The sequence below is a fragment of the Molossus molossus genome, unplaced genomic scaffold (assembly GCF_014108415.1).
Source record: "Molossus molossus isolate mMolMol1 unplaced genomic scaffold, mMolMol1.p scaffold_m16_p_3, whole genome shotgun sequence".
Taxonomy (NCBI): domain Eukaryota; kingdom Metazoa; phylum Chordata; class Mammalia; order Chiroptera; family Molossidae; genus Molossus; species Molossus molossus.
The window spans coordinates 116,954,170-116,980,302 of record NW_023425366.1 but is presented as its reverse complement, the minus strand read 5'-3'; the positions used below and the strand labels follow the sequence as shown (position 1 = coordinate 116,980,302).

The window sequence follows — 26,133 nt, the reverse complement described above, 5'->3', positions numbered from 1 at the left end:
AGTCTGTCCATCCGTGTCCTAAACCTTGCCTGAGGGCCCACTCTGTGCCAGGCCTGGACACACAGAAACTGGGAGGACCGGCGGGGCGGGGAGGATGACAAGACCCCGGCCACACCCTCTGCAAAGTCAACCAAGCAGGCAGCCTTTCCCAAAGTGGGGTCCCAGGAGTCCCAGTCCTTTAAGTCACTCTCAGAATGAAGCCTTTGTCATCAAGGCAGTTAGGAAAACCCAACCCCTCCATAAGTTCGTAAGTCAGTAAAGGCTCTGAGAAGTCCTGCAGAGAGAAAGCCGTTATTCAGTGGAGTGGCTGGGAAGGCTCAGCAGAGGGGACTGTGTGTCTGGAGGATCCGGGTAAGAAGGGTAAGTGCTGGGCCGCTGGGTCGTCAGCCAACCCTCATTGCTCCCACCCCGGGGCTGGGCAGACCGTCCTGGGGAATGTGAGCACTTCCAGGTTCCTCAGCCCCGCCTTAGCCACGGGGACTCTCAACCAAATATTTAGCTCACCCATGACAGTATGGGCCACCATCAGGGACCTGCAGTGTGGGTTAGGTGGGGGCCTTTGTCTCTCTTGGGCCCAGCCCAGCCGCACCTTTGAGTGTGGGGCCAGTTCCCAATCCAGCCCCTTCAGTGGTTGGGGCAGGTGTGAGGACAGCGGCGTCTGGACCCACCCTGGCCGGCCCTTCGTTCTAGTTCAAGCCCAGCACCAGGGCGAGCAGAGGGCAGGGAGGGGGATGGAGACGGCCAGCCCCAGGGGCCTGGGCTCCGAGTGGAGAACAAAGGTGGTTCAGTGGGAGCTCTGGTCACAACGGCACGAGCTCCAAGTCCCGCTGGGCTGTTTGTTGTTTGCGTCATCTCAGGCAGGCACCTTATCCTTAATGTGCCTCAGTTTCCCCATATGTTGACTGGGGTAACCACACAGGCATCATGGTAATTTGACACATGCAGATATCAGACAGGTTTGCAGGCACTGCCCCAACAGTATCCACACCCTAGGTCCCTGGGAGAGGTTTCTGTGCCCCTTTACAGAGGAGGAAACCAAGGCTCAGAGACGTCAAGGCCCTTGCCCAGGGTCACACAGCTTGTGAATGTGGAGCCAGGATTCTCCCCTAGGGCAGTCTTTCTCTAGGGGCCACATGATCAAATACCAGGCTAACAGCTACTCATGGGAAAAATCACATGAGCCAACATACAGCAGCCACCGCCATCAACATACTAGGATGAGCTCATAATTACTTTCTACACACCAGGCTCTCCACCCACTTCTTCCTTAATCTTCATTACAACCCTGTGAGGTAGGTGTTGGCCCAGTAGGTAGTCATTATTTATCATCCCCACTTTACAGATGTGCAAACTGGGGACCAGAGAGATTCAGTAACTTTCCCAAAGTCACACAGTAATTAAATGTTGGAGCTAGAATTCCAACCTAGGCAGGTCCCTTGTCCCGGCCATTAACAACCCCATGTGACTATACTGTAAGGGCTCCTAGCCCACAGTAGGCACCTCACATATTAACTCTAAATGCCAAGTGCCCCAAACCACAATGGGATAGCACTTCTCACCCACAAGGATGGAAACAGTAAAAAAGACAAACAAGCCCTGGCCAGTTTGGCTCAGCGGTTAGAGCGTCGGCCTGCGGTCCTGAGAGACCCGGGTTCGGTTCCCGCTAAGGGCACGTACTTCGGTTGCAGTTTGTCCCCAGCCCTGGTTGGTCGTGTGGGTGGCAGCCACTCGATGTGTCCCTTAGTGTCGATGTTTCTCTCTCTCTCTCCCTTCCTCTCTCTCCCTCCCACTCTATCTGTACAAAGAATGGAAAAATATCCTCGGGTGAGGATAAAAAAAAAAAAAAGACAAACAATAACAATTGTTGGCAAGGATGTGGAGAAATCGATGCAAAATGGTAGAGTTACTTTGGAAAACAGCCTGGACGTTTCTCAGAAAGTTAAACGTAAAGTTGCCACATGACCCAGCAATTCCACTCCTTGCCATCTACCCAGGAGAAATGAAAACACAGGCTCACAGGAAACCGTGGACACGGATGTTCACAGAGCACTATTTACAACAGCCCAAAAGTAGGAACAGCCCAGATGGTCTTCAACTGGTGAATAGCAAAATGTGGTCTAACCACACATGGAATACAGTTCAGCCAAAAAAAGGAGTGAAGTACTAACACATGCTACAAGACTGAGAAACCCTGAAACCATTACACCAGACACAGAAGGTCACACATTGTAGGGTTCCATTTATCGGAAGTATCTAGAACAGGCAAAATCCTGAGAAGCAGAAAGCCGATAGTGGTTGGCAGGGCCTGGGGAGGGGAGCGAGTGCTAAAGGGAAGGGGTTTCTTTCTGAGGTGATGAAAATGTTCTAGAACTGATTATGGTGACGACTGTATAATTCTGTGAATACACTAAAAACTGTTGAATTGCGTATTTTTAAATGAGTGAATTGTATGGCGTTTGAGTTATATTTTCATAATAAGGCTGTTTCCAAAAAAATTGGCGAGTGTCGTTTTTCTTCTTCCCTCAGCCTCTCTTTTACTAGTTAGTGCTGCATGGAGGGGCCGGCCCCAGGCGACGCGCCACCTGGAGGGTGCCAGTGAACACTCAGCGGAGGGCTGACCATGTGCCTGGCTGATGCTAAGCACGTCACCTCCAGATGCGTTCATTTCATCCTACCACCCCCCGAAGTAGCACTGTTCTCCCATTTCACAGATGGGGAAACCGAGGCACAGGTTGATTAGATAACTTGGCCAGAGTCCCACTGCCAGAAAGCAGGGCAGAGCTGAGTTTAGAATCCAGCCTCTGGAGCATGGCCCCAGCACTTTCGCCCTTTGGGTCTGGAGTCCTGAATGAGAGGCCCGCACGGTTCTGTGTTCCTCCTGCTGCCAAGCTGGCCACGGGAGCTGATGTGTCCCCATGACAGCCCCAGAGCCCTGTGCCAGAAGTACAGGAATGCAGGCAGCTGGCGAGTCCACGGGTCCCTGCTGGGCTGGGAACTGGCAGGGCAGGTCCAGATTTCCATCTCGTTAATAAGCCAGAAGGGGCAGCCAGATGTGGCACCCTGGGGGCTGTCAGCCTGGCTGACAGACAGAGCCCTTCCCCAGTCCTGTCCCACCCACACACTCACCTGGCTCCTCCACCACCCAGGGAGAGAACGGAATCGGATCTGAGTGCCATGCTACAGGGACATGACGAGCCCTCCCTCCACTTACTCAGAAGTTTAACACGGACACCCGTGCTGCGGGCAGCGGCCGTGGGCCTTGGCAGTCATCCAGCCCCACCTGCTCATTACAGATGAGCAAACGAAGGCCCTCAGAACCGAAGGCACCTGCCCAAGGTCACACAGAGGGCAGCTAGAATCTGGAGCCAGACAGGTTCAAATCCTGACTGCACCAACCACCGGTGTAACCTTGGAGGGGCTATGGATATTTCTGAGCCTCGGCTTCATCATCTGTAAAATGGGGGTGGTCCGTCCTACCTCGTCAAGTGAGGTGAGTGAGGGAGGGTCAGAAACACCAGAACTGAGTTTCAAAGACCACTTTGGGCTTTGAGAACCGAGCTGGAGGTTCAGAGCAGCATCGGGGAGTCCCAATGCAGATTTGAGCTTTAAACTCGCGAGTGGGGTGCCGCCGCTGTTTCACCTGGTAGACCGTGCCGGGTACACCAAAGGTGCAAATGAAGGAGCGCGAACCACCTGGCACACTGCACGGGCTCCAGGTGGTGACAACGACATCTGTGTGACACGCACTCGTTGCCCTTTCACTCCCCACGGGGGTCGCCATTCGCCGCAGAATGAAGCCCTTACATTGCTCCCTGCACTGTGGTTCTTCCCCCAGGACGCCGTTTCTCTCCTGGGGATCCCCAAGAGATCCTCCTGGAAAACAGTAACTTCACCGTGAAGACAGCAAGGCTAACATCACAGGGAGAAGGCATGTCGACATGGCGGGACCGCCGCCACCGGGCGCCGAGGGGGACACAGGGTCACAGGACCCTTCCCAGGAACACAGCCTCCAGCTTCTTGCCGGCAGCCAGCAGACAGACCCAGCTGTCCACAAGACACCTCTCCCAAGGCGTCAAAGTCACAAAAGACAAGGCTGGGAGGAGGCCAAGGAGACTGGACAACTAAATGGGACATGGGATCCTGGGACAGGAGAGGACACCGGGGGAAACTGGGGAATTAGAAAAACACTTTAGCCCTGGCCGGTTTGGTTCAGCGGTTAGAGCGTCGGCCTGCGGTCCGGAGAGACCCGGGTTCGGTTCCCGCTAAGGGCACGTACTTTGGTTGCAGTTTGTCCCCGGCCCTGGTTGGTCGTGTGGGTGGCAGCCACTCGATGTGTCCCTTCACGTCGATGTTTCTCTCTCTCTCTCTCCCTTCCTCTCTCTCCCTCCCACTCTATCTGTACAAAAAATGGAAAAATATCCTCGGGTGAGGATAAAAAAAAAAAAAAAAAGAAAAACACTTTATAGTGTAGTTTTTTCTTCTCTCTCTTTTTTTTAAAGCTCCTTCTAGGTCCTGGATTTTCCAGCAAACCCCTACAGGAACGGATGCCTCTGGGGGATGAGGCACCCAGGAAACCCAGCTGCGGGCAGGCGGGGAGGAGGTGGGGTACTGTGGCCCGAGACGCCACCTGATAAAAGCTGACAGGACAAAACTCAACTGTCCCCAGAAATGGCCCCCTCAGCCCAGCCCAGCCCAGCCAGGGCTGCAGGTGGGTTTCGCGAACCAGGTGAGCTCATCACACAGGCAGATCGGGGCTGTTTCTCCAGAGACTCAGCCTGGTTCTCTCCTCCCAGGCTGGGGAACTGCCTCAGAGCCCTGGGACTGGGTTTGAGGCACAAACAAGGGTTTTTGGGCCCGAGCCCACAGGTGCCAGCCCAGAACAGGCACCTCTTTGTGTCCCAGGATGTACTCAGAGCACTGGAACTGTGGGGAGAGGGCCTGGGAGTCTCACGTGGCATCAGGTACCCTGGCTCTGTCCCTGGGAGTCAGAAATTCAATAACCACAGTCCGACCTGCTTTACAGGTGGCCACTCACAGCCAAGGAGGTCAGAGGCAAAGTGGGGAGCTGGGATTGGAACCCAGGGCCATGTGACATCCGGTTTGGCCCAGGACAGCCCATGGTCTGGTCATTGAGCCCTCAGGAATGTGGGGACAGAGATGGCACCCAAGGTCACTGCGGATGCTTCACATGGGCAAAGAGAACACAGGTGTGTCGAGGGACCCTTCAGTCCCCTCTTCTTGCTTTAGTTTTGTGTGATGCCCTCACCCTCTCCCAGCGTAGCTATACGCGGTTATAACCTGGTGGTTAAGCACCCAGATCAAAGGCAGACACCCTGGATTTGAATCCCACCTCCTCCTTGTAAGCTGTACATTACTTAGCCTCTCCGCACCTCAGTTTCCCTATCTGTCACTGAGGGTCACGGCAGTATGCACACCGCAGGCCTGGATGGGGGTTCATTGAGAAAATGGACATAAAGTGCTGCTTTGGGGTGAGCCCAGGCTCTCTGCTTCCACCTGAGGTCACCATCCAAGGATTTGGGCTCCTTTTAAGGAGGTGATCAAAGCCAGCAGCTGAGGCCCGACGTCAGAACCCACTGGCGTTGAGGAGCTGAAAGAAGACCCCAGGCCACCCACGCCATTCGCACTGGTATTCACGCAAGCCCAGACACGCTCTGGTTTCGCCTCATGAATGTTGCCTCACCCAGGTGTGGAGACTTCACAAGTAACCTCAATATTTGGAAATGTGTCCTCCGACTCTGCAGGGAGAGGCTGGTGCACGGATATGGGTTAGGAGGCTCTGGAAGGATGCGGATCCCAGGCCCGGCCCAGCTGAGCCATCTTGAGTTTGGGCTAAGGATCGCCTCTGTAGGTTTGGAGATTAGAAGGGTACAGGGTGTTTCCACGACGGGGTTTCTGCTCCTCTGTCTGCAGGAGGGAACCGCAGAAGGGACGGTGGGGAAGGCCCGTCTACCCAGTTGTTCAAGCAGAACCCCAAGCACCGCCCTGATCCCCATCTCTCCCTCCCCGGTTCCACCAGGTGACAGCCCTCATCCTCCCATCCTCCCTCTGCCCCTGTGGTTTCTGCCTGATCGAGGCTGCGACCTCTCGGCTGGACCAGTGTGCTGCCCCCCCACCATCTCCCTGCACCCCGACTCCTGCCTCCCTGAACCAACTTCTGCACATTTGTCAGCGAGATCGCTCAACAGTGCCACCAAGCACACCCCCCGTCCAGCTTCAGACCTGCCAGTGCTCCCAAATGCTCCTGCCCTGCCTCCTCCCTGTGCCTGGCTTCCCTGCCCCAGCGTGGAGCTCGTTCCTGCTGCAGGGCCTTGGCACTGGCCATGCCCTCTGTGGGTCTCTGTTCGTGGGTCACCTCCAGGACCACCCTGGCCGAGACTCCGTTTCCTGGCCGCAAGCCCACTTGTCCCCCTTGGTCTTTCCACCTCCTCCCTGGATTCTACAGCTGCCAGAAACACCTGCTTCCCAGCCCCCCGTCCCCAGGAGAGACCCAGGCCCTCCGTGGACACCACGAGTGGCCAGCCCTCCAGCCCACAGCAGAGCCACCCTGGCGTGCTGCCTTCAGCTCTCCCGTCCAAGTCACGCCGCACCAACTGGCCCGTACTCTCTCCTGCCTGCAGGGAGGGGAGCCGAGTCAGCCTGGCACAGGGAAAGAATGTAGACTGTGGTGTCGCCCCAACTGTGTGTGGGCTCCAGCAGGTTCCTTAGCCTCTCTGTGCCTCAGTTTTCTCGCCTGTGAAATGGGGATAAGAATCGATCCCACCCCAGAGGGTTGAGACAACTCAAGGAGATGATCCTCGTGAAGCACCTAGGACATGGCGGTCACATCACAAAGGCTCAGGGTTGCTAGGGCTTTTGTCTGTTTCGTTCACAGTCGTGTCCACAGTGCCCAGCACAGAGCCTGTCCCAGCAACAATACAATGAACTCCTGCTGGCGTCTGAAGTAACAATGCGCATTATGTCACCTGCCTGGCCTTAACTCCTCCTCCTTACAGCGAGGTTATGGCATCAGCTGGCTCAGCAGCAAACAGAAAGACACATTCGATAGGTGGGAAACCTACGGGGCCAGGGAGGGGGTACTATATCACTTTGAGTTGAAGGCCACCCCTGTCCAATAGAAACAAAATGTGCCACATTTGTAGTCTAACTTTCTAATAGCCACATGAAAAAGAAAAAGTCAAAAGAAACCGGCACACTTACCCTTTCTAAGATATTTTATTCAACCTAAATATTATATGAACAGGTAGCCAATAGAACACTATGAATGGGATATTTTAGATTCCTTTTCTCATACTGTCTTCAAAGCCTGGCACGTACTTTTCGCCTGCGGCACAGCTGCTGTGTTCTAAGCACCCCTGGTGTGGCCAGTGGTCACCGCATCGGACGGCGCGGCGGGGATTATCCTGAGGCTCTGGCCGCTTTGCTCTAAGCCCATAGCAACTATCAGTTTTGCCCTAATGAAGCTGATAGATGCTCGAAGAATCTGTCTGCCTTGCTCAGTGCCTGGCACCGAGGGACATGTAATAAATGGTTATTCCCTTTGCTCCCTGCCACTCTCCTGCCAGACCTGCATAGGCTTCCAGACACCTGCCCAAGGCCAGGTCTTATCTATGGATCCCTGGCTGCCTGACTTCAAAACAATCCAAGGCTCCTGCTTTGCCCAGTAGAGCATGGTGCCTGGGTGTGGCGTGCTAGGGCACGCAGAACGCAGTCCAGCACCCTTTCCCAGGCCTCCAGAGCTCAGCATCCTTACCCACAGGCCATGGGGCAGCACCGGGGGCACCTGGCTCGCTCCCCAGCCATCCCTCCCTCCAGGCGGGGAGAATAGCCTCTTTCCTGAATTGCCATTCCAGGGAACAGGTCACACCCCAGCTGTTCCTTCCTGCCCAGAATGTTCTGTCCCCCATCGGCCACGATCCATGTGCAGAGATGGGAACTGGGGCACAGCTCTCCCTCCCTGGGCAAAGCCACCTCGACTTCCAGGCCTGAGTCAGTCCCCATGTTCCAGCCCTTGGTCACATCTACAGGTCCTCCCTTTTGGGGTTAATTTTGCCTCAGAGGGTGTGTGCAGAAGCGGCAGGCATCAGCCATGGAACGTCTGGAATGTAAAGGGGTGCACACCCCTCCCCAGGACCCAACCTTGCCCCTCCCAGGACACAGAGAAGGGTCCTGGCCTCCTGCTGGTCACCGTCATCCTCTTCTGGGTCCTGCCTGCCCTCCAGGGCCAGCCAAGTCCTGCGCGGCTCCCTGGAAACCCACAGGCCTGGTGGGAGGCTCACTGAGGGTGCTGGGTGGCCCTGATCTCCACCTTCTTTAAACACTGCCCGGCTGAGAGAGTGACGCTCGTCACTATGGGCACGGTCCTGTCGCTGACGCGCCATATGGTAGGCACTCAGGAGATGACTGGTGAACATGAACAACAACTAAACACCAAGAACACCTAGTAGGTGCCTGTTGCCTGCTCAGCCCTTTCCTGCGTCACCGCTGAGATTGCAGCCCTAGGAGGCAGGCACCCTTACATCACTGGGGTGCTTTCTTAACCCTGCCTACTAGGCTATAAACTTTTGGACAATAAACACTTACTCATTTTTGGTGGGCCCTCCTGTAGCCCTTAATTCCAGGCCTTGAATAGGCTTGGGGCTCAATAAATAGGTGCTGGATTGAGCAGGCATTTTATAGCCGTCAACAACTCCTATCTCTCCATTTTCCAGGTAAAGATAACTGAAGCTTGGAGGGGTTCAGAGACTTGCCCGAGGTCACACAGCTGGGAAGCAGTGGTGCCAAGATGTTTACAAGCTCCAGATTCACCTCCTCAGAACACAGGAGCATTAACACAGATCCACAGACACAGAGGGGGACATGGGGAAATGGGACAATGCAGCAAGGTGTCACCACCCAGGGGAGACACAGTGATTCACATCTTGTTGACATTTTCATCAGTACAGTTAATCCCAGTTGCTGGGTAACCATCAGCAGTGGTAACTGAGACAGAGTCCTTACCCTAGGAAGACACCATGAGGGGCTCCTAGCCTGTCCCTCTGAGCAGGCCTTTGCGGGAGGGGAGGGAAGCACCCAGCAAGAAGGACACCTCCCAGAGCCACATCCTACCAGGTGCCTGACAGAGGTTCACACTTTGATCTTCATAACAGCCCCTCGGGACTCTTTTTTATAATTTTATTTTTTCTTGATTTTAGAGAGAGGAAGGGAGAGGGAGAGAGAGAGAGAAACATTGATGAGAGAGAACATTGACTGTCGCCTCCTGTATGCCCCACACTGGGGATTGGGCCCACAACCTGGGCATGTGCCCTGACTAGGAATCGAACCGGTGACCTCTTGGTGCGTGGGTCAACGCTCAACCACTGAGCCACACCGGCTGGGCTCCTTGGTACTTTTATCGCTCACACTGCTGATGAAGAAACTGAGCCCAGGGAGGAAGGGCGACTTGCCCAGGGCCACCGACTTAGTGTCTATGCTGGTGATTACTGCCATCCCAGCTGGTTTTCTAGATAGTCAATATTTTTAAATACTCAATTATTGCTGAATACATGTTCACCCCCACCTGCCAACTCCCTCTCATACCTCTGCCCTTATTACAGGCCCTTCTCCATCACCAAGCCCCTGCAGACAGGAATTACTGAAGACATGCTATAAAACAGCTGTTCAACTTAACACTTATTTATTGAGCCCCCAAGCCTAGGCAAGACCTGAAATTAAGGGCCACAGAAGGGCTCCCCCAAAAGATGAGTAAGTCCCTTATTGTCCAAAGCTTTATAGCCTCAAAGGTAGGATTAAGAAAGGCACACCAATGACTATAATTACAAAGATTCAGATCACCCGGGTCAGGGTATTTTCATTTGCTCTGTCCATTCAGGCCTTATATCCTCACTTCAGTTGTGAAAATATAACTCAATCCATTAAAATACAGGAAAATAACACAAAGAAAACAAAGAGAAAGCATAATAAATCAAATACTAAACAATATGGCAGGAGTAGGTCCAAACACATCAGTCATTACAATAAACATAAATGAGTTAAACTTAACTGGTTAAAAGATAAAGACTCTTTGATGAAAGAAAGAAAAAAAAAATCCATCTCTAGGCCATTTTGTAAGACACGTACCAGAAACAAAATGTTATGGGAAGATTGAGAATAAAAGCACAGAGAGAGACAGACTGGGCAACTGCCACAAAGAGGAGAAAACAAAGTGTACCTAACTCTAAGACAAGACGGAGCAAGGCAATCAATGTAAATATGTGGTTCACACCTCTGGCTGCACATCAAAAGACTGAAGTCTGGGCCCCAGCCCAGAGATTCCGACTCAATCGGTCTTCAGCAGGGCCTGGCCATTGCTTTTTAAAAGCTCCGCAGATGATCCTAACGTGCAATGTGGGAGGGAATGAGAAAATAACCGACAGCATTTTTTCACAGGACCAGGGGAAGCCGATTAAGGAACAATCCTCGATCTCACCGGAAGGAAGTCTTGTGAGAAAGCAATACACAGGAAGTACCCAATAAATACCAGATTGATTGGTCAATTGACTGATACTCTCTTCACCAGAAACTTCCATGGTAATTAAGCAGTAAATTTCTCCACACCCAGCTATTAATCCTGGGGAAGCAGATCCTAAATTGCGAGGGTTGTTGGTGTAGTAACAATGGCTGTTTCATGGTCTAGACTGTTTCTGCCCAGGGAAGGCCACCCCACCTCCGGCCTGTATCAGGCTTATGCTTTTGGGTTCATGTTACAGACACACAGAAATTCAAGCCGTTTTTGCTAACACCAGGGCACGTCTTGAAGATTTTTGCAAGGTTTAAGCCGATCTCAATGCTCCCTGGTGTATTAGGATAGCCTTCCTAGTTCAAGACCACTGGACAAGGAGTACAAGTCTCCATTTAGTAAGCCCCGATTTGCAGATTCAAAACAGACCTTCCACCACTGTTTACTGAGCACCTACGATGTACGAGACACCATTCTGGGGTTCAGGAGTGACTACACGGCATGCAAAGCCCCTGCCTTCATGAAACGTGTACGCCAGTGATGAAGAACAAAGCTCAGCCCTGGCCGGGTGGCTCAGTTGGTTGGGGCATCATCTTGTACACCAAAAGGTTGTGGGTTGGATTCCTGGTTAGGGCATATTGCTAGGCTGTGGGTTCAATCCCTGGTTGGGGCGTGTATAGGAGGCAAATGACTGATGTTTCTCTCTGTCTCTCTCTCTCTCTACCTTCTCTCTAAAACCAATAAAAACATATCCTCAGATGAGCTTTTAAAAAAGAACAAAGCCCAGAAAGGGACTTTGTGGCCACGGCACAGCTGGGCGTGAAAGGCAGGTTCTCAGCTCCCAAACCCAGGCTTTTCCTACTCTGCCCACCTTGGCCCTCATCCCTGCCCATGGGCCTCAGCTTCCCACTCGGAAACATGGGGTTTTAGTTGCCCATTTTACAGTTGGGAAGAGTCAAGCTCCTCTTCTGGAGCAAAGGGACTGGAGCCCTCTCTGTTCTCGGTGGCACAGAATCCTTTCTCCCCTTCCACTGGAACCGAAGTCCCTGTGCCCTGGATGGAGAAAACCTTAAAAGGTACGAGTCTGAAATCTGAGCCCAGGCATCTGGGGCAACAAAGAATTCTGCACACGACTGCTTCCTGCAGCGCCGCAGCCTCCCAGGGTCAGCAGGCAGTGGGTGGAGTGGCCAGCACTGCACTGGGCGTGCGCTGATCTCACAGGACCTGACAAAATCCCTCTGCCCAGGAAAGGATGGACCGGCAGCCAGCTGGGACACCCGCCAGCTGGCTTGCCTGCTCCCAGCTCAGGATGCCCAGGTCAGAGCAGCTGAGAGTCTTTGGGCAGGATACTGAAACTCTGAGCTCTGCCTGGAAAAGAGAGACGAGGGTAGAATTATCTCAGACAAACAATTATAATTGAGGGCGGTTGTTCCAAGCTAGGACTCAGCCTCAGAGAGACTCGTATGTTCACACCTCTCCAAGTTCCCCTCCTCATCCCCAGAATTTCCACTGTCTCCCCATCCAGAACCTCCCTGCTTGCCCTCCATTCTTTTTTGTTGTTGTTAATCCTCACTTGAGAATATTTTTTCTATTGATTTTTAGAAAGCGTGGAAGGGAGGGAGGGAGAGAAACATTGATGTGAAAGAGACACATCAATTGGTTGCCTTCCCCTCGTGCCCCAGATCAAACCTGTAACACAGGTACTTGCCCTTGACCAGGAATCAAACCCATTACCACCCTTTGGTCCACAGGCTGATGCTCTAACCATTGAGCACACCAGCCAGGGCATTGCCCTTCTTGCTCCCCATGCCTGGGCACCTTACCATCCTGAGGCCGCTTCCTGCTCCTCCCCCAGATCCTTTCTCTTCCTATTGACTGGATGCTGAGATGCAGGATGCCAGGTTCCCCTCCTGCCTCTCGCCCGTGCTGTTCCTTCTGCCAACTCTCCTTGCCCACCCCACCACTCACTTTACAAAACTTGAAAACGCACCTGGCCGGTGTGGCTCAGTGGTTGAGTGTTGATCCAGGCACCAAGAGTTTACCAGTTTGATTCCTGGTCAGGGCACAGGCCCAGGTTATGGGCCTGATCCCCAGCGTGGGGCATGCAGGAGGCGGCCAATCCATGTTCTCTCTCATCGATGTTTCTCTCTCTCTCTCCCTCTAGAAATCAATAAAGAAAAATTAAAAAACATACATACAGCCCTGGCCAATTTGGCTCAGCGGTTGGAGCGTCCGCCTGTGGACCAGAGAGTCTCGGGTTCGGTTCCCGATACCCAAAAAAAAAAAAAAAAAAAAAACAACCCAAAAACCTTATATTTTAAAAAACACATACACACACACAAAAACCTGAAAACCCATGACCTAACTCGAACATGCAGAAAAGTCCTAAAAAAAATCCTACCACTACAATTTAGCTCATGTTCCCATGTTGCCAGATTTGCTTCAGATTTTGTTTAAAAAGAAATAAAATGTTATCGTTCATTATCCCTTAGCCCCCTCCTTGAGGGTAGCATAATTTTGGAGTTGCTGGTTTCTTCCTAAGCCTGTTTTACATTTTCAAAACATATCTGTGTCTGGATCTAGAAACATTGTATGGAATTGTGCTGTATGTATGTTTTTTAAAAAATGTACACTCTTTGCATCCTCCACCAACTTGCTTTAGTTTTGCAACATGGTGTCTTCTCAGGACTGTGCAGGTGGACGCACACCTGGCCTCACCCTCAGTGCTCTCTCCTGGTCCTGAACGCCTCTCCTCTGGAAGCTCACCAGGCTGGCTCAGAGCCCCTTTGCCTCCACTGTCTCGGCTTCCGCCCTGCATTGTTGTCCTCTGTTTACTAAGCTCACAGAGGCGACTGAATGGGGGCAGGGGGCACTCTCTGCTCTGGCCCTCAGATTTCTGTCCACAGATAAAACCCAGCCCCCCTTTCTTGGCTGGGGTATGTGTGTGTGTGCACGCACCAGTGTGTTTGCTCCTGTGAGATGTTTCAGGAGGGAGAGAATCATAGCTCATCCTCATTCATTCACTCAGCACATAGACTGCACCAGCTAGTCTGTGGGGGAAACAGACATTCATCCCCATCTGGCCACCTCAGAGTCTAATGGCTGCTGAGATAGAGTCACAAAGAGGCGGCAAGCCCAGACAGTGTTGCTCAGTTGGTTGTGTCATCCCATGCACTAGGAGGTCGCTGGTTCCATTATCAGCAAGGGCACATGCCTGGGTGGCAGGCTCAAACCTCAATAGGGGGCCGGCAAGAGGCAGCCAATCAATTCTCTCTCATCCATGTTTCTGGCTCTCTCCCTCTGAAATCAATAAAAATGTATTAAAAAAATTAAAAGGAGATGGCGAGACAATAGAGGAGGCGGGTCTGCCCCGGCAGAGAGGTTAGGGAGGGCTTCCCTGAGGAAGGTGGAGAACCATGGAAGAGGAAGACAAACAAGCAGGCGGAGATGGGTGGGAAGAGCGGTCCTGGCAGGGGACCAGCGTGGGCAAAGGCCCGGGGGCTGGACGCAGTGCGCAGAGGTGGGGTACCTGGGCCACGCTCTCGCTGTGCAGGGCAGCAGCTCCCAGAGCTTGAGAGCAAAAGGAAGCCTGGGGTAAGGGTGAAAGCCACAAGGGGACAGGATCAGATTTGCATCTCACAAAGAGATCCCTCGGTGCCGTAGGGAGAAGGGACTGGGTGCTGGGATGGAAGGAGGAACTGTGAAGAGGCTACTACAGTGCCCAGGCAAGAGGGGCTGGCGGCCCAGCCTGGGCGGCTACCTCCAGAGGCAGGGAGCAGTGGAGCCGAGGGCAGGGCTGGACCTGAGACAGCTCCGGCTGCGCACAGAGAGTGGCACCAGGGGCCTCCCTCCCGGGACCCAGGAGGCTGTCACACAGAAGACCAACCAAAAGCAGAGACAAAGACCAGAGGCTATTTTGCTCTTCCTGCTCCTGAGACAGGCCGAGACAGGCTAGGGCAGGCGGCTGGGAGGATGGCAGGTGGCGATGGCAAGATGGGATCCTGGGTCCTCCTCCCTTGACGAGGAACCTTGGGAACCTCTCAAGGCAGCTTCTCCCCTACCCCCAGGGCTCTCCTGATGCCCCTGCCCCTTCAGGTGTTACCTAAGTGGTATGAATTGAGATAAGCCTCTTCCCCAAAACTCCCTATCCCTAGATTATTGCCCCTGACAATGCCTGAAATGCCACCATTAGCAGCTCTCCTTAGAGGTTCAGATGTTCTGAATCTAAGTTATCAGGTCTCATTCCCTCTGCCAAGAGAACTGGGCAGGTGAGGGCAAAGCCAGAGAGAGAGAGGAGGAGGAAAGGGTTGCTGGGGCGGGGTCAGTGAATACAAAAGCCAGTGACTGGCTCAGGACAGCCCTAGTCAGCTGCCACCAGCTCCAAGTCCTGGTGGAGAGACCTAGTTTCCTTACCCAGGGGCCCCTGAGGCCCTAGCATCAGCCACCTTTGAGCAGTGAACCCAAGGTGAATGCCTCTACTCTTGGCCTCAGTGTTACCATCTGTGAAATAGGATACCACCACCAACGGCAGGCACCGTGTCAGGATGACATTCTATAACATCCGTGGCCATTCTAGGCACACAGTCAGTGCTTGAGAAAGGGCTGTCCAATCACCCATAGGGTTGGAGGCAGGCTTTGCTGACAGGGAAAGTCCCCTGTCAAATCGTTCAAGCTTTCTGGCTGTCACTAATAAATATGTGCGTATGTGTCTCTCCATGTGTCTGCTTAAGCGGGGGTGTGAGAGTCCACGTGAATGTTTGGGTGGATGGATGAGAGTCAGCTGACCTCATGCCCCACCCAGGCTGCAGCCTCCACAGTTGGAAGGAGACCAGCTGCCTGGTCAACTCTGGGCTTAACACACTCCTCACCCTTAGCAGGAGTGTGTGATGACTAATATTGGCTGGTATGGTTTACTGAGAACTCACCGTGAGCCAGGGCTGGGCCTGGGCCTGTCACGCGCATCTGACCTTGCCAGCTGAGGGTTACTATCATCACTCCTATTTCAAAGATGAGAACACTAAGACTCAGAGATGTTAAGTGACCTGCCCAAGGCCACACAGCTCAGGAGGGGCTTGAACTCACACCTGGCTCTCAATGTCTGTGCTCTTAATCACCAAGAGGCTCAGGGTACCCCAGCCGGCTTCTAGGAGGGCACATGTCCCTTTCACCAGCCTACAAAGCCTTGGGCCCTGCCCCCCACGCAGGCTCTCCCCATTAGGACTGAGCCTTTCTCAAAGCAACCTGCCCAGGCCATGTTGGGAGACCAGGCCCGGCTGCAGGTTACTTACTGGGACACAGATCTGGGTGGAGGAGCAAGATTTGTCCCATTTTACAGATGGGAAAGCTGAGGCTGAGCAAGGCAAAATTCTCTTTTTAAAATCCTCACCCCATGATATGCTCTCATTGATATTAGAGAGGGAGGAAGGGAGGAAGGGGGAGGGAGGGAGAGGGAGAAAGAGAGAGAGAGAAACATCTATCAGTTGCCCCCTGAATGTGCCTGACCCAGGATCAACCATAGATTCAACTCACAACCTGGGCATGTGCCCAGACTGAGAATCAAACCTGCGACCCTTTGGAGCATAGGATGATGTTCCAACCAACTGAGTCACCCTGGCCAGGGCAGCAAGGTCAACTTTCGTTGCCAAAATCAAACAGGCACAATTCAGTCTAACTCCAGAGCTGGATCTTAACCACTCCACTCACCCCCACGACAGGTTGGACACCTTCCCTGAGAAGTCCCCCCTGACCTCTGAGGTCTCTACTCTGACAGTGCTCACTTCAGACCAGGTAGAGAGCACCAGATCCACTGGCTAGAAACATCAGTTCTCTGTCCTGTTGGGGACAACGGCCCCTGCTTGGCTTCCACCGCCCCCGAAACCCAGTCCTGTAACCACACTCATAATTAAGCATAACTCCATCAAGTGCGGGGAGATTGTTAATGTTCTGTCCACAGCCCAGAAGTGGCACCCCTGGGGTTGTGCAGTGCGTACCCTGTCCAGTTCAGGCACACAGTAAGCACCTCATCTGCATTTACTCAGTAGTTATACTCATTCTAGCTGCCATGGATTGAGATCTCCTATAATTCTGAAATCTTTCCCAAATTATTTCATTTAATCCTCATGCCAACCATATCACCTGCAAGGTACTCTGCTCGTACCCATTCTACAGGTGAGAACAGAGAGGCCCAGAGAGGCCAAGCCGCTCTCTCCAGATTGCACAGCCAGGAAGTAAGGGCTGGCTGGGCTGCACTCTTAGCCACAGAGCAGGAAGGTGGGAACAGATCCCCTCCTGACCCTCTCTGCTGGGCTGGACCCTGTCCTTGGAGACCTGCACCATCAGGCCTGATCCTGTCATTAGCTCAGGTGTGAACATCAGCTCTGACACCTGTCATTAGGAACCAGGGTGACAGGAGCAGCAGAGCTGTTCACACCCTGTTGCAGCAGCTGACAGGCTGACAAACAGGGAGGTGTAGTTTTCCCCGTGGAGGAACTCTGTTCACTAGTTCGCACTTGTGCAGCTCAAAGCTGTGACTGTCCGGTGTGAAGGTTACAACTCCTGGGTCCCCTCAGCTGGGGTGGTGATGCTGACCCACCATCTGGGCACCTCTTATGTGCCAGGGGCATTCTTTTCGTTGTCACATTTGCTCCTCCCACAAACCCCATGTAGGAGATATTAGCACCATTGCTGCTTTGCAGATGAGAAACCTGAGGCTCAAAGAGGCTCCCTGACTTGCAAAGCCGGAATCAGAAGCGAGGCATTCTGCCCCAGGCCCACAGCTCCTACCGGCCATTCCGTGCTGAATCTCACTGGCAAACCCACCTTCCTCCAGGCAATGAAGAAGACCCCCCCAAAAAAACAGGGTGAAAGAATAACTTGGGGACCAGTGCCCCATGACCTGTGACCACATCTTAGAGCTACAAGTACAGGGTTAAGCACTGGTTAAGGCTCAAAAGATTCTTGTTGAGAGAATGAGGCAAGAAGCTGTCCCCCACCCCACAATCCAGTCCATGAACTTGACCCCATGGAGAGGAAGGGGCAGAGGAGTGCACGGAGCTGGTGGGACCACTTGGAGAAGCACCTGGTGCCTACTCACAGCTGTGACTGTGCAAGGCCATGGAGGCTCAAAGGAAGTCTTTCACTTCATCCTGGGGAGAGAATCAAGAAAGGTTCCCGGAGAAAAACACCTCTAAGCTAAGATCTGGGAATGGATCAGGTCAGTCAGCCAAGGGCCAAGGGTGGCTGCCTTGGGCCAGGCATATGGGGAGGGGCAGGACCCAGTGTCCTTGCCACACCAGGCCCTCAGAGTCCTCGCAACTATAGAAGATGGAAAACCTCTCTTCCTACCGTCTGCTGGAAAGGCCAAGTCCCTCTCAGCTTGTCTGGATTTATTATAACCTTTTGTTAGGCCCAAGCCCAGGCCTTGGGGAACTGGACCAGGCCGAGGCCTGGCCCATCTCCTGGTGTGCGTGTGTGAAGGACTGGAGGGGCCTGGGTCTTGATGTGGGGAGAACAGTACAGTCCTCCGTTGCTGGCACACAGCATGTAATTGTGCAATGTCGGAGAGAGAACAGCACAGGGACTGGACAGGACCCCAGCTGACTTTAAGAGCCAGCTGGACCCAGCCAGAGGAACAGTGTGCAGGGCCCTGCCCCATCTCTGGGATTGTGAAAGACCTAGGAGGCTGGGGTTGTGGGGAGCCTAGAGGGGAGGGTAAGAAAAGCCTCTGAGCTTGAAATAGCGCAAAGGAGAGGTGGGGGAGGGTGGGATCACTGGGCAGTAGAGTTTCTGAAAGGGCTGTGCCCACACACCCTCCGCCAGCACCCAGCCCCCACAGCACTTGTCAAACAGGTCTGCCTGGGCTGGACCACAGGGGCAGGGTGGGGACCCTGGCCAGAGTTTTCTCTTGCCTTCATCTGGGGCCTGGGAAGGAGTTAGGAGCTGCTCAGAGTCAAGGGTGGGGAGCGGGGCTCAGGGTCAAGGGTGGGGAACGGGGCTCACGGTGAGTGCACCTTGGGGAGAATATCCAGGCAGGTGGGCTGTGCAATTCTGAGTTCCCCACCTGCCTGAGCCTTTGTAGGGAGAAATTTGGTAAAATTCTCCCTCCTAAAAGGGGACCCCACCCCATTTTCCCTAGAGAGGGGACTAGGCAGACACCGAAGTCCCGCCCCCTCCCTCAATCTCAGCATCTCCAGGAGGCTCCCCTAAACCGGTTATTAAGTGAATACATTAGGCTTATCAAAACGGACGTGGGCTGCCGTCTCAACGCAAACACATCAAGACATGTCATTCTCTTCCCAAACCGCCCTGGGAACCCGGGGTTCAGAGACGCCGCCAGTTTCGGGCCGGTGGGGGGAGGGCCACGCCCCTGAGAAATTCACAGCCAGAAGGAGGTCCTGACACCACCCAGCCGCTGCGCAGACCCCGGCCCGGCTGCAGCTGGGGAGCGGGAACCAGAGGTGCTTCAGTCTGTGCCCCCCACCCAATCGACCCCACACCCACCGGTTCCTCTTGACGAGGCTCGAGCGCGGGGCAGCAGGTGCCGGGAAATACTGCGCTAGGTGGCACCCCCCACCCAATAAGCCTTCCCCACTTCAAGCCTCCCCAACACCTGGAGAGCCTGCGCACTCTCCAAGAAGTAAGGGGAACGCCCCCTCCCACACCCCAGCTCAATTTAGCCGCCCCTGTGCGCCCCTGGACAGTACTTCCTAGGTTCCCTGCGCCCACCCTCCACCCTGGCTTTGGGTGCAGCGTCCTCTGGACACACCACTCCCCACCCGGGCGGTGCTTCCCTGCCCAAACGGACCCCCGGAGCAAGGGCGACCCTGGGACACGGAGGTCCCCTAAACCTCCAGCTCAGTTCCCCGCCCTCTAGGCGCTAAGTCAATGTTGTTTGGGCTCCGAGAACTCTCTGGTGGCAGAGAGTGTTTTCCCTCGGGCACCCCCAGCCCATTCCCATCGCGGCCGGGCTTCCCGGCTCTAGGGTAGTCCTCGGGTCCCCCGTTCCGGCGTGTCGCGCACTCCTGGCACAGTTCCCCAGCCCCCGAGCCTCCCAGGACCGTGCTTCCCGGGCTCCCTGCAATCCGCAGGGCCCGGCAGTTCACCCACGACCGGGGCAGCGCTTCTGGACCCAACGCGGCCCCCAGCGCGCGGGGTTCGCGAGGGCGTGGGGTGCGTGTGCAGCCGCCTCCTCACCTCCGGGTCTGCACCGTGGGGCTGTATTTGCCTTTGTTTCTCTTTCTGAAGAGCGAGTTCATGGTGGCGATGGGGTGCGCGGGCGGTCGGGCAGTGGGTGGCGGCGCGAGACTGGGTATTAGGCGGCGGGCGGACCCTGCGCTCACCGAGGGGCGGCAGCGGGCGCAGGTGAGCGAGAGACTGCGCGGGACCCCGAGTGCCGCGCGGCTGGGGCGCCGGGTCACTACTCGCGGGGGGCGGGGCGCCCGCCGGCCCAGGGCTCTCCCGGCCACACCCGGGAAGGTGGTGCTTACCTTCCCGAAGGAGGGGCCCCATCGGACAGGCGGGGCTTCTAGACGCGTCGGGCGTGCGCCCTCGGCCGGGCGGGAGCAAGTGGGGCGCCCCGCCTGGGCTGGGGGGGGGGACAAGAGGTTTTTCCGGACATACCCCACGCCGGCCAGGGGCTGGGCTCACGGGCGGGGGCGCACAGACCGCTTTCTCGAGCACCCTCAGTCCCACCCTAACCCCCGGGCCTGGCGCGCCCCTTGGCTGAGGGCCCTCACCTGGCTCCCTGCTCCTCTCTTGTTGGCTAACACCCAGATGGGTCCCCCACACAGGTGTGGCAGAGACCCTCCGGATAGCCAGTGAATTACACTCAGGTGGTAGCACTATCGGTGGCAGTTGAGAAAAGGGGGGTCTGGAGTGCACCTGCTGGAGTTCGGCTCCTGCAGCCACAAATGGTCGGCTGACTCCTTGGCAATCTTAGCATTCCCGGCCTCAGTTTCCTTACTTGTCAAACAGTGATAACCACCCCCATCCCAAAGGGTTATGAAGAGATTCTTGTAGATAATTCACACAAAGCACTTAACACAGTGCCTGGCCCAGATGCTCAGGAAGCTTTGCCCTCATTATCATTGTGCCATCTCGGGCGGACAAAAAGTCCTTTGAAACTTGGTAACTCCAGGCCCTGGCAGGACAGACCTACTTCATGGCTCGTCATAAAAGCTTCTGGACTCCGGTTCAGAATAGCCAAATCGCACAATTCTGCCAGCTTGTGCCAGTTGCACTGTGTGCAGTGAAGTTGCAGCTGGACAGACAGTGAACCCAGTTCAGCAGTGAACCTGAAGAAGGTCTTGTAGCTGAGGGGGTTCAGCACCACCCTGGAGGGTGCTGGGGGCTCTGACCCCAGCAGCGCAGGAGGAGCACACATTCCAGAAAGCAGCAAAATAAATTATGGCCAAAGGGCCATTAGGGCTTACATGGGAGCAATGAGGTCTGCAGGGAAGGGAGGCAGGAATCCACACTGGGCACCAGAGTCCTCAGAGCAGTCCCTTCCTCCCCTGTTTTTTAATGATAAAATAAGGAGGTTGGTGGGGGAGTGGATTCCCAAGGGCTTACCCTGCCCCAGACCCAGCCACCTTTGAGAACACTCAGTGTCCTTTGGGCTTTCTCTTGTTTCTGCGTCCAAAGGACTGTGGCTTCAGTGTTACAGAGATGCTAGGACATCTTATTCATTTTATTTTATTTTATTTTATTTTATTTTATTTTATTTATTGATTTGAGAGGAAGGGAGGGAGAAAGGGAGAAATATCGATTATTGTTGTTCCACTTATTTGTGCATTCATTGGTTGATTGTTTTATGTGCCCTGACCAGAGACCAATCCCAAAACCTTGGCAAATCGGGAGGAGGCTCTAACCAATTGAATTATCCGACCAGGGCCAGAAATCTTACTCTGTTTTTTGTTTTTGTTTTTAAATCCTCACTGGAGGATATTTTTCCATTGACTTTTAGACAGAGTGGAAGGGAGGGAGGGAAAGAGCGAGAAAGAGCAATGAGAGAGAGACACGTTGACTGGTTGCCTCTCGTATGACCCCCACTCCCGTTGGGGACTGAATCTGCAACCCAGGTACATGCCCTTGACCGGAAATCGAACCCCCGACCCCTAGGTCTGAGGGCTAATGCTCTAACCACGGATACAACCAGCCAGGGCCAGAAACATTATTCTTAATGGGGCATCTGTGGGTGGGCTTAAGGGGGTCTGCGAATCCCCCTACACTTGCTTTCAAAATGTGTGTCCATATGTGTACTTTTCTGGGGAAGGGTCTATTACTCTTTTTTTTTTATCCTCACCCAAGGACATTTTTTCATTTTTTTGTTCAGATAGAGTGGGAGGGAGAGAGAGGAGGAGGAGGAGGAGGAGGAGGAGGAGGAGAGAGAGAGAGAGAGAGAGAGAGAGAGAGAGAGAGAGAGAGAGAGAAACATCGACGTGAAAGGGACACATGGAATGGCTGCCACCCACAGGACCCAACCAGGGCCGGGGACAAACTGCAACCCAGGTACATGCCCTTAGTGAGAACCGCAGGCCACACTCTAACTGCTGAGCCAAATCGGCCAGGGCGGGTCTGTTACTCTCAATAAGTTTATTCATTCACTCATTCAGTAGACTAACACTCTCCCAGCCTTAGCTGCCTTGTTTTGCTACACTGATGAGAAAAGGAAAAAACCAAAAAAGTAGCAAAGGGCCTTTCTCTTGGGGGAGGGGAGAAGATACATACAGTCTAATAATTTGTTTTTAATCCTCACCTGAGGATATTTTTCTATTTATCTTCAGATGGAGTGGGAGGAAGAGAAAAGGAGAGAGAGAAACATCCACGTGAGAGGAACACATCACCTGGTTCCCTCCCGCACGACCCTGACTAGGGCCAGAACGAACCACAATGGAGGTACGTGCCCTTGACCAGAATCAAACCCATGACTCATTGGTCAGCAGGCCGACATGATACCGCTGAGACAAACCAGCCAGGGCCATTCTTACAATTTTTTTAATTGATGACCCTTAAATTAATTTTTCAGAAGGGTCTGGGAACCTAAAAAGGATAAAGGTCCTGCAAGATGCAAAGGCTCGGAAGGTGTACATGAGGATCCCCAGGGGAATTTGTAAACATGCAGCTTCCAGGGCTTTGAGCTCCTGGGCTCCTGACAGGGCAGCGTGGGAAGAGGCCCAGGAATCCAAACTTTTGGCAAGTCCCTCTGAGAAGTTAGGAGCCAGGGATCTTGCATTCAGCCCCCGGATGCTCAGGCAGGGAGCTCTTAACAGACCTTCCTGCCATTTCCCCTGTGAACTTGGCTGTCTGGCTCCTCTCTCAAGCACACACCCCCTACCCTACCCCCGAGGCAGGGAGTTCCTCACTGACCGATGGGGGCCTGGGCAATTCCCTATGGTCCTGTGGTGAATTGCTTCCAGGGTCTGAGGTCAGGACAGGGTCTGGAGGGCACCAAGGAACTTGCCTCCAGACAGCTGATGGAGCCCAGCAGGTTATCAGGGAGGTGTCAAGGCTTCAGAATACAGGTGGGGGCCCACCTGGGACCTGCAGAAGCCTCAACTTAGCACAGAGCTTGGTCACCAGGACCCCTTCCCTACACCCCAAGTGGGCCACAGACAGAGGCTCAGGAGGGAATCTTGTTAGTCCCTCTGCTTTTGCCCATGTCACAGCTCTGCCTGGAAACCCTTTCCTAACCCATCCCCCAGTTACCTTCTCTTGTGGGGGCTCAGGGCAGCCCTGTCGCTGGGGAGGAAGCCATCAGATGACCGGTGGGAAGGGGTGGTTAAATAACTCTGGGTGGCCCTGGCCAGTGTGGCGCAGTTGGTGGAGCCCCATCCTGTGCACAGAAACATCGCCAGTTGGATTCTCGGTCAGGGCACATGTCCAGGTTGTGGGTTTGGTCCAGTTGGGGTGCATACAGGCAATCATCCATGTTTCTCTCTCACACTGATTTTTTTTTTTTCTCTCTCTCCCTCTCCCTCTAAAAAATCAATAAAGTATATTTTGTAAAAAAGAGATCTTTAAAGAAAAGATAACCAGGAGCATCCACACCAGGAAAGACCCGCCCCTGGGAAAGAATGAGAAGCGAGGTGGAGCCCTGCCGAGACACTCGACAAGCCGATGGCAGAAGCAGAGCATGGGAGAGGGTCAGGGAGAGATGCACAGACACGTGTACACACGTGCAAAGAGAACATCTGGAAGGATCCAAAAGAAACTTAGCCGTGAGTCCCCTCAGGAGAGACAAGAGAGAAACCTAACATTTGGATTTTTTTCTTTTCTTTTCTTATTTTTATTTTTGTTACAGATGTTTCTCCTTTTTTACCCCATTGACACCCTCCTCCCCATCCCCCCACCCCGTCCCCGGCTTCGGCTTCGTTGTCCATGTCCATTGGTTATGCGTACATGCATATAAGTTCTGTGGTTTATCTCTTCCCTCCCCCACACAGTCCCTCTTCTGGGGATTGTCAGTCTGTACCCCACTTCCAGGTCTCTGGGTCTACCCTATTCCTCAGACTGTTATGTTCATTATATTCCGCAAATAAGTGAGATCATGTGGTATTTGTCTTTTTCTGCTTGGATTGTTTCGCTTAGGATAATACTTTCCAGGTCCCTCCATGTTGTCTCAAAGGATAAGAGATCTTTCTTTCTTACAGCTGCATAGTACTCCATTGTGTATGTGTACCACTGCTTTTTTATCTATTCGTCTACTGATGAACACGGGCTGTTTCCAGATCTTAGCTATTGTAAATAGTGCTGCTATGAACATGGGGGTACATATATTCTTTCTGATTGGTGTTTCAGGCTTCTTAGGGTATATTCCTAGAAGTGGGATCACTGGGTCAAATAGCAAATCAATTTTTAATTTTTTGAGGTAACACCATATTGTTTTCCATAGTGGCTGCACCAGTCTGCATTCCCATCAGCAGTGTACTAGAGTCCCCTTTTCTCCACACCCTCGCCAACACTTGTTGTTTGATGATGGATTTTTTTTAATTAAAAATTTTTATTTCTATTTTTTGGTATGTGCTTGAATTGCTTTTTCAATGGCTTTTCCCAGTTACTTTTTAAAAACTTGTTTTAAAATGACCCAAATCTCCCTGGCTGGTTTGGGTCAGCGGTTAGAGCGTCGGCCTGTGGACCAATGAGTCACGGGTTCGATTCTGGTCAAGAGCAGGTGCCCCGGTTGGGGTTCCTCTCTGGCCCTGGTCGGGTCTTGTGGGAGGCAACCAGTTGATGAGTCCCTCTCACATAGATGTTTCTCTCTCTCTCCCTCACTCCCAGTCTATCTGATGATAAACAGAAAAATATCCTCAGGTGAGGGGAAAAAAAGGATAAATAACCAAAATCTGTCATTCTCTTTTCCCAGGGCCTTCTCTTTACCCGCTCCCCATCCCCCAACTTTGTGCTCCCCCACACTCTTTGGTTCTAACCTCCTTGTTGGAAGAGGACTGGGAGATACTGGCGGATAAGGATTAGGAAGAAATGAAATTTGGGGAACAGAGACCCCATGCTGAGGAAGGTGGCCACTCTACCACTCAGTTGCTGAGCGTCTAACGGCTGAGACGAAGGTACAAACAAGTACAAAGCCCACTGGGATGAGCTTGGAAAGAAGCACCTTGTCAGGGATCCAGAGCTGGGGAGCAGCCTGGGGACACCCGGGTGGGCGTCCTCGCTCAGTCCCTTTCAGCTGTGCGAAAGTGGGAAAGTCACTTTCCCTCTCGGAGCCTCCATGTTCCTCATCTGTGAGTGGGCACAATGTAACATCCCGCTCATAGGGTGAGCTCCAGGGTGTAAGTACTTAGCATGCCCCCTGGCAGTTAGAGAGGGCTCAGCAAATGGGAAGGGGTACATCTGTAGCTGGAGGCCGATGCTTGTGGGGCCGAGGGGTACATGCTATTACAAGAACTCCAAATGGTCTCCAAACTCTGGACTTCTCCTACCTCCCAATCTCCCTTCCCCACACCCCTAGGAAGGTAAAGGTCCACTTAGGGGAGGGAGCCAGACTAGGGACCTCCAGGGGAGCAGGCTTGCAGCTCAGCTGCTGAGTAACAGCCATGACATTGATGATATTAATGCCATTTTTCATTTATTGGGAGTGATTCCATGCCAAGCAACATGGCGTGTGCCTGACATACCTTAGCTGATTTATTGTCCCCAAGGACCACCCCCACCCTGCAGTGAAGCAGACCAGCCCTCAGCTCAGGAGAAGCCCTGTCGCATGTTCCAGGGAAGGGCACTGAGGTCCTGAGAGGCAGGCACAGGCTGGTTCCCAGGTCCGCCAGCTCAGGTGCTGGCGCTCTTGGATCCCCACCCCCTCCACCCTCCCAGCTCCTGCTGACTCAGCGGGCGGCCCAGGAGCTTCAGGGAGAATCAGCAGGTTCAGGGAGGAATTTGAGTTGAGCCTTACTGCCCCTCCTCCCTCACTCTAAGAGCTGGGCTCCGAGCTGGTTTGTCTGTGTGTACATGCACGTGTGTACACACACGTGCACACCACTGGGCTCTGGGCAGGCCGGATAGGGTGGGAGCTGTGTTCTGGCTCTGTGCATCCCTATCTGGGCAGATGGGATCTGTTTGGTTCTCCCCTTATGCCAAGTGACTCATCCCTCTGCCATGTGGGATGG

At 53.6% G+C, this 26,133-nt stretch overlaps 1 protein-coding gene across 1 annotated transcript in view; it reads right to left on the bottom strand.

Moving 5' to 3' along the window:
* Positions 1 to 19,908, bottom strand: part of PPL (periplakin) — a 47,966-nt gene extending 28,058 nt beyond the window's left edge. Inside the window, exon 1 of the mRNA XM_036280871.1 lies at positions 19,709 to 19,908. Coding sequence (XP_036136764.1) covers positions 19,709 to 19,770 — 62 coding nt within the window. The 5' untranslated portion in view covers positions 19,771 to 19,908. The remainder of the gene's footprint in view (positions 1 to 19,708) is intronic.
* Between the last annotated feature and the right edge of the window lie 6,225 nt (positions 19,909 to 26,133).